General features: G+C 46.9%; 1 protein-coding gene across 1 annotated transcript in view; it reads left to right on the plus strand.

Moving 5' to 3' along the window:
• The first annotated feature begins 6166 nt into the window (after positions 1 to 6166).
• TMEM213 (transmembrane protein 213) overlaps positions 6167 to 8890 on the plus strand; it is a 4652-nt gene continuing 1928 nt past the window's right edge. The window contains exon 1 of the mRNA XM_012642771.1: positions 6167 to 6275. Within this exon, the coding sequence (XP_012498225.1) occupies positions 6194 to 6275 (82 nt within the window). The 5' untranslated portion in view covers positions 6167 to 6193. The remainder of the gene's footprint in view (positions 6276 to 8890) is intronic.

An 8890-nucleotide genomic window follows, 5' to 3' on the forward strand; every position in this document is an offset into this window, starting at 1 on the left:
ACAAGGGAACCCCAATTAAGTGGACAGTTCTCAACAGAAACAGTGGAAGTCAAAAGAGATGAAATGATACATTTAAAGCACTGAAAGAAAATATCTGCCAACCTCAAATTCTGCACTCAATGAAAATATCTTCCAAGAATGAAGGAAGAATAAAAACATATCCAGACAAACAAAAACTGAGAATATTAAGCACTCCACTGAGGGAATACCAAATGATATTCTTCAAGGAGAAGGAAAATGATCGCAGATGTAAGACTAGACACGCAGAAAGCAACCAAGAACAATAAATTGGTAAATATGTGGATGAATTTAAATAAATTTCACTTATATATCCACTTATAAAATCACGATAATGACTCATCAAGTTAAAATATTAATATGTGCATAGCTAACATACATGCCTGTAATAAAGCGAGTGAACAGAGGTACAGGTCCAAGGTCTTCACATTTTCTGTGAAGGCGGTAAACGCACCAATTAATATTGGACTTTTATACACTAAAAATGCATGTTGTAATCTCTAAAAAATGGGATAACAAAAGACTCAATCCAAAAGTAGCGAGAAAAAAGGAAAAAGGAACATAAGAGAGATAAAAACACTACAGAACACTTGGTAAGATGATAGATTTAAACCCAAACCTACCAGGAAATACATTCAAAGTAAATAGATCAAGTGGCCAAGTTAAAGAAAAAATTGTCAGGCTGGGTTTTTTAAAAATTCAACACTATGGTTTTTTTAATAAGATACATACCTGAAACATAACAAAAAGATGTATGAAAGTTTAAAGTAGAATGATGGGAAATGATTAGCAGGCAAAATGAAGCAAAAGGAAACTCGGGTAACTGTGGCAACATTGGACAAAGCAAACTTTATGGCAAAAAGCATTACCAGAGAGAAAGACAGATATTACAGAATGAGTTTTTAAAGACGTTTCAATTTGCCAGGAAGGTGTCACAACTCTGTATTTGTATGGACATCAATTACAGCCTCAACTGTTTAATGCAACAATTGACAAAACTACAGGGGAGAAATCCACAATCATCTGTCTCAGGATTCAATAGAGTAAGCAGACCAAATTTTTAAAAAACAGGAAAAATATAGAAGTTCTGAACCACACAGTTAGCACTCTGGATCTGAGGCACTTCACAGAGCACTGAACCCCACAACCGAACCTCACACATTCTTTTCAAGCACCGCCATTTATAAAAGTCGGCCATAGGTTGGCTCTTAAGGAATATCGAAAAATAGAAATCATCAAAGTATGCGGGCAGATCGCAGTGCAATTAAGCTAAAAGTCAAGAACAGAAAGATACCTAGAAAACCCCCGTATGTGTGGAAATTAAGACACACACTTCAGAGAAGACAGGAGGGAATGAGGGCACCGGTGGAAGGCAGCTTTAGCCACGAGGAAAGCTCATCGTTCTAACCCCTAGCGTCTGTCCGGGCCATGCCCATCGCCTCCCATGGCAATTATGGATTAAGAGCAAGCTGGAGAGTGATCCTGGGAGCTGTTCAAAAAGGATTCCAAAGGGAGAGTTCTAGGCCTTGTGAGCAGCTCTATGGTATGACGTCAAGGTTGGACTCTTTGTAGTTCCCCTTTTTCTGAAAAGGACACTCATTCTCTCCACATTACAGACCCATCGCTGAGTGGCAGTGAGTGAGGTCAAGCTCCTCCACAAACTAAGTGCTGCTCGGACTCAGGTCTAGATGTTTGGGTCCCACAAGCGCCCAGTGCCTGACATTATTTTGTGAGAACGGACCCTGACAAAACCACTCGCAGAAAAGCCATCAGCCCCGTCTCTGCCAGGAAGCTAGAGAATCAGGCGCAGTCCACAGTGCTCAGGGCCACCATTCTGAAGACGAGATCCCCAATCCCAGGGCTGGTCGAGATGGGCAGGCAGTAAAGGGCCTATCGGAATCACAAGGGAAGCTTCTTTTATATCAAGTGTTCTTCCCGTAGACCTCGGCCATTCCAGGCCACAGACACGGGAGACACTCTGTCCCCTTCCTTCCTTCTTCAAACAAAATGTTATCAGGGACAACAGATAAAATTGGAGGCAGTGAGGGCCCTGGAACCCCACCCTCTTGGTCACCCCACCCCAACCACCACCATGGAGCCTGGACACAGACGTTTTAGCCCAGACTTTTTAAAAAAGTATGTGTAACTAAATATCTGTCGCAACTATTTTTTTAAAAAAAAGTCTTAAGAAAGCAAGCTCCTGCAGGACGGCTAGCTTCAAGCAGGGCAGCTTCCTGGTATACCCTCCAAAGAAAACCTCATACGAAACAAATGGGAGGGTTCCTGAGGGAGGAAACCAGCCACATGGAGTTAGTAGCCGGAGATCTATTGAAAACAGCTAATACTGGTGACAGTTGTAAACTGGTTACCACACAGCCCTTTATCTGGGAATTAATGAGTTATCAGTGGCCAGTTAAGCCCCTCCTATTTTAGGATAACAAAGTCCTTCCCGTCTGTTGATAAGAGAATGTTTGTCCTGCAAAAGGCTAATCTAAGAGAGTCCCAAATAAATAACAATGATAAAACTGGAAAGGAGGGATAAACATTACCCTTCCCCTCCACACACAGCTCCCCAGAAGAGCTTTCTCTGAGATGCTCTGATAGGATGCTGCGGCTTAGCCTGCGAATGCTGCTAAATCCACCACTACAACCACCCCGGCCAGGCCCTTTTAAATCTCTGCAGGTCCCAAGCTCTGGTCGTTTAGGAGGGACGTGCTCTGCTCATATTCAACCTATTAAAACGCACCCAACAGCCCACACTAAATCATTTCTATTTAAACCGTTTGAAATGGTTCTTAAACGTTGCTTTTGAAATAATTATTTCTTTTGCCCTGTTGTTTGTTGTTTGTTGTTGCTGTTCATGATCTGAGAACATTTTTTCAGGTTTCAAACATTTTTAAGTCCCTGGAAAATTTTGCAGATTCCACGCACTGCTGTCATCTCTGGTGCCTTTTGGATAAATCAGCGATGCCCTGTGAAGTTCACTGCGGGGCTTACTGTGCGGAGAACATTGAGAACTGTGTTCGTTCTATTAAGCAATGTCCTATCTGCAGGGACTGACAAGAAAAATTCCTCTCTGGCGTTTGTATCAAAAGCAGCTGTGCTTCTTCTGTTTTCATTCTGCTGACATGATAATGTATGTGATCATGTTGCCCTCTTCACACTGGCTACCAGAAAGCTTAGAAAATACTCATGGTCAAAAAAAAAAAAAAAAATAGAAAAGAAAACATGCATGGCATTTTGTGCTCTAAACTTGCTCATGGGCCCATCTTATATTTCCTACCCTAAATTTCTCTTTACCTCATTTCTTCACATTTCTTTTAAATTTATTTTTAAAACTTTTTACAGCTGGGGTCTTGCTCTGTCACCCAGGCTGAAGTACATTAGCCCAATTATAGCTCACTGTAACCTTGAACTCCTGGGCTCAAGTGATCCTCTCACCTCAGCCTCCCAAGTAGCTGGGACTAGAGATATGTGCCACCACAACCAGCTAATTTTTTTTTTAAAAAAAATATGGGATCTCGCTATGTTGCCCAGGCTAGTCTGGAACTCCTGGCCTCAAGCGACCCTTGTGCCTCAGCCTCCCAAAGTGCTAGGATTACAGGCATGAGCCACTGCATCCAAATTATCTAGCTCAATTATTATGGATAAGCTTCCTTAAACCCTTTGTGGACCAAGGCAGGATATAAATAAATCAATACATAAATAGCATTATTTTTTCCTAAAACTGCTCTTCTCCCTTTTCTCAGATATTTCCTGTGTATGGTGACCCTTGTATTAAAATAATGGCTAACACTTACTGAGTACATAACTTGTCACCTGCCTGCACTGAGCAAAGTGCTTTCCATGGATTATTTCAGGTCTTCGCCAACCCCGAGAAAAAAGCTATAGTCCTGTTACTGTTCAGACAAGGAAACTGAGGCTTGGATCTATTGAGTAACTTGCCCAGAGCTACCCAGCCAATAACAGGCGGGGCTAGAATTCAGTCCCAAGCTGGCCCCACGGCCACTTGCTCACCCCCACTGGAAACTCTGCCTTAATCCTGGCTGCCTCTTCCTGGATTCCCTTCAGTCGATTGGCTTCCTAAACGCCTCTTGATTCTCGCTCCGTCTTCTGCATCCTCAGTCCAGGTTACTGTGTCAAGGCCCTTGTGACCTCTCACAGGACTTTTGCAGTAGCTTCTTAGGTGATCTCCCCAAGTCCGGGCCTGTGGTCCTCAGATCTCCTTGGTTCAGAAATACAAATGCGTCACCTTATAGATGGCACCCCGATCATAGGACAAAGCCCGGTTTCCTTTGTCTGGCATTCAGGACCATTTCCAATCTGTTCTTAGTCCAACCAGACAAACTGTGACCCCGCCCCGTGCCCCAGGACAGTAAATCACTTGCTACTCCCTAGTGGAGGGCCCGTGTTCATGCCTCCCTCTCCTGCGCCTGGTGAACTGCACTTCTTTTAAGGGTCCGGTCAAAACACCACCTTCATTGTGAAACGTTCTCTGAATCCCCTAGTCCTCAACCCTCTTCCATGATTTCCCCGTTCTTTGTAGAGACCTGCTCACCACACGTATTTCATCGTATTGTCATCATTTCTCCACCTCCCTCCCTCGACCTTGAGCTCTCTGAGGACAAGAGCTGTGTGGTCTTACTCACCTCAGAGCCTCCTGCCAAGGGCCTGGCATGTGGCAGCCACTTGGTAACTGTTTAATGTTCAACCAGTGGTAGGACTAAACTGGATGCGTCCACTGCCTGACGATTACACCTTCCTCAAGCACGTCTGCCCCGTGCTCCAATCCAGGAACACAGGGCCACCACTAACTTATCCCTTTACGAAAATTAGAAGAAAGTGCCCCCCCTGCAGTAGGACATCCTCGCCTTGGGCTCACGCATGGCTTCCGTGTCCTCCCACAGAGCCGGTTCCATCCCTAACTCTCACCAGGCCCGTGCGTGCGCAGGAACCCAACGAACACGCCCGAGCACGACAGGCCCGCACGCACACAGTTATCTCACCTTGGCACGTGCTGTTCCTTTCACTTGCAAAGCCCAGCTCCCACCTGCGCACATGAACAGCGCCCCACCCAATCCACTGCCTCTGCGCATCCTTCCCCTGGCCTCGTGGGCAGAGTTGATCACTCCCGCTTAAACCATGGAAGAGTCCCCCATCTGAATCTTGCCCTCGTGCATCAAATTCCTCTCTTTGCTGACTGGTCCCACTGCTGGCCTGGGCTCTCCCCAAGGGTGGGGACCACGTCTCAGTCATCTCGGTCTCACATGCCGAGGATGGTGCCTTTTGTATACGTGGTGGGTATTCCACAAGTGTTTAGACTGAAGGCAGAGCTCCAATCCACAAGTGTTTAGACTGAAGGCAGAGCTCCAACCTAGTACTACGCAGCTCAAAATCTTTACAAAAACCTTCCCTTTGTTTCAAACGCCCCTCCTCCCCCACCAGGCACACAGAAGCCATTCTCTGCCCCCACCACTCCCTCCTCAGCTCACCTACACTTAGGCACCATTGTAACCTCTGGGCCTTTGCTCATCTGTCCCTTCTACCTGCAATGCCCTCTTCCTCCCCGCCTGTCACCATTCCACCCCATCCTTCAAGGCAAGTCAAACATCGTTCTCTTCGTGAGGTCTCCCATCAGCAGATGTGGCCTCCTGCTCTGACACCCGAAGTACTTTGTCCTTCCCAAGTCATTCCTGAACCACTGCTCTGCGACGTAATGACGCATGATTATAATGAAAGCATTCTGAGGGCAGGGATTCCCGGACTTCAGCATAGTGCAATGCACACAGTAGGTGCTCAGCAAACATTAGACTGAATGGAATAGGGCACCCACGCCACGCCTGCAGAGGGGAGAGGCAGCAGTCTGCAAGGAACCAGCAGGACACACATCTTCTCTCCTCTTTTTTCTCAACAGGGACAAAATCTGTGCTCCAGGGAGAAGGGCACAAGGTGCCCCTCCCTTCCTCCCCTCAGCCAACAGCCTGGCTTCCCTTCTAGAAAGGTGAGAAGGTGTGACAGGTGAAGTTTCCTTTGCTCCACCCCCTTCTCCCCCAAACACAGACAGAAGTTCACCTCTGGCAGAGCTGTTTTCCAGGTCCTGCAGGACGGGAGTGAGCTCAGCGCAGAGCACACGCCCCGCGTGGCTCCGGGCACCCGGCACACCTCCCTCGCCAGCATGCAGCGCCTCACCTCTGCCAGCTGGGCCGCCCTGCTCCTCAGCCTGGCCTGTGCCTCCGTCCACTGGGCTTGCTGGGCAGGTAGAGTCCTGAGCTTTATTCTCAGCCCTGCTGGGCAGGGGGAGGGAGAGAGGGAGGAGATGGGAGGGTAGGAAGGGGAGGGTGAGGATTCCTCGGGCCAGGGTTGGTCCTGCACAAAGGAAAGAGGAAAGTTTCTCATCTGAAGGATTAGGCAGGAGTAGGGGTGGGGGGTCTTGGGTTTGCCTAAGACTGAGATTAAATACTCAGCTCCTCAGGGAGGACAGGGGCAGCCACCTGTGCCGGCCTTTCCCACGAAGAAAGAGGAAAAAGCAATTTGCCAGCGTCTCACCCATCAGAGGACCACACTGGCCTAAAACTGCATCTTTAGGTCTGCTGTGTCCCAAAGCTCCTTCTCCGCTCCCCTGGCCCGTGGTGATTTGCAGCCTCCCTGTGCACATCTGTGCCTAACCTTCCTTCACCCAAAGTCCCTGCCTGCCCCTGCACTTCCACTGCGACTGTCACGAAACCCGACCACCACGAACGCTGTCATTCGCTGTCCGCCGCACTCCTGCCTCCCCCGGCATTGGAAATGTTGGGCTGCCCCGTTTTCTCAGGGGGCTGGAGGGTCGGTTTGGATCCCCTGTCTTGCTCTGCCAGTCTGGGCTCGGCACCTCATGGCAGAGAGACCTTGGTTACAGTCTCATGCTCCTGGCTGTGATCGTGCCCTCAGCTCCCTCAGAACACTGCCTGCCCTGCTCCCCGACAGTCTCATCCCCTCAGAAATCAACCTTCCCCCGCAGAAGTCTGTAATCTGCCTCTGCCATCCCCAGTGTGCCCCGTAGCCACTGCCAGGCGGCCCGGTGGCGAGAGTCAGAGCACAAGCTCTTGGGCCCACAGCTTCCCGGCTCTGCGACCTTGAGCAAGGTACTCACCTCCCCGGGCCCAGTTTCCTCATTTACCACACCAAGATCACCAGGGTGCTTATTTAAAGGGTTGCTGTAAAGAGGAAATGATATGATTGCATGTAAAGAACATAAAAATAACACGTGGTAAACACACAATGGACGTCAGCAATTATGCGTAGCACATTCGTTTTATTTCTCAACTTCACCCCTTCCCAAATAATTTCTTTCTGTTTGCCCTCACAGTACCTTGCTCATGACAGGGGCTAAAAAAAAAAAAAATTGACAAATTTAACTGCATCGAATTGCTGGGTCCTTCCAGCAGCCTGTCCTTTAGTGATGCTGCGTGGGTGCCCCTGGCTGGCTGTGCTTGTAGGGGAGGAGGGCGATGCTTAAATTTGTCGGAATTCCCGCCTATGCTAGTCCATTTGAACCACACTAAATTGCTGATACTAGGCAGTTTTTGACCTATACAAATGGCAATTTCATACAGTTTAACCGAATACTAGCAGTCAGTGAACTAGGTGTTTTTCCACTTGCTTTGGAGGAGGACCGTTTCCATCCTAGGCGTAGAGGTGAGATGCAGGTCAGAGCCAAGGAAGTTATTTGAGTCATAAGGAAAATTAAAATGGTGAGGAGTCAATTTCTCCAAAACAAATCAAGACCAACCTCTAAGCCATTTCGTTGTAAATAATTTACAGTAACAGATTGCATCAAGGTAATTACTATACTTTAAGCAGGACATTGGAACAGCTCGGGGGGTTAGGTGGCATAAAATTAGTCTGAGCGGCAATTTCACGGTTTTAGCTAAACAATAGTTTTCTTCCAAACTTCCTGCTATGTGACAACAGGCACCTCTGAAGGACATGTTGACCTACAGGCAGTGGGGCCTTCAGAGTTTTTAAACCCTTTTTTTTTCTTTCTGTATTCCTATAGAAGCACGTTGAATAGCAACATAATTTCCAGAAAGGTTCTTCAAAATCCATCTCTTGGTTTTGAGCTACCTGGATCAGCCTTAGCACTGTCTAATAGACCTCATGTTGGGGAGGAAATGTTCCATATCTGCGATGTGTTTCCAGTGTGGCAGCCACTAGCCACATGTGGTGATTTGAACACTTGAAATGTGGCTGATGTGACCAATTTTAATACATTTAAATAGCCACAAGCGACTACTGCCTGCTGTATCGGACAGTGTGGCCTTAGGTCATCTCTCTTCTTATTGGCAGTCACAGGAGGGAGCGTGGGGAATGGCTTTCCTTCCTCAGATCCTTAACCCAATCCCACTCCCACAAACTGATAGAACTTTCAGAATTCCTGCTAAATTTATTTTCAATCGTTCTGCTCCTTGCTTATGAATCGAGGGACAATTCTAAGCACTGCATATTTTGGCAATCTCTGGACTTGCTCGTCTGAAGTTTTTTTTTTCACAACCATTGGCATCAGTAACAATATCATAACCATAACAAATAAAGAATCAAGGTCAGATTTCAATGTTTATTTGTTCAAGTTTTTAAGGGAATTGAAGATGGTTATGAAAAGACATTCCGGATGTTTCAGTGACTGTTTTAATATATACAGGGAAGCTACTTTACAGCTATATCTAATCTTCAGAGAAAGCAACTGAGATAGTGTTTAACAGCTATAGTTAGCAGGCTTGAAGGGCAATGAGAAATGAAGACAAAGCGTCTCTGAACGAGAATGGAGTGATAGGAAAGAGTGTATGAGTTTGTTCAGGCTGTCATAACAAATACCACCAACTGGGTGGCTTAAACA

This window comes from Propithecus coquereli, unplaced genomic scaffold (genome assembly GCF_000956105.1).
Source record: "Propithecus coquereli isolate 6110/MARCELLA unplaced genomic scaffold, Pcoq_1.0 Scaffold186, whole genome shotgun sequence".
In the NCBI taxonomy this organism is placed as follows: domain Eukaryota; kingdom Metazoa; phylum Chordata; class Mammalia; order Primates; family Indriidae; genus Propithecus; species Propithecus coquereli.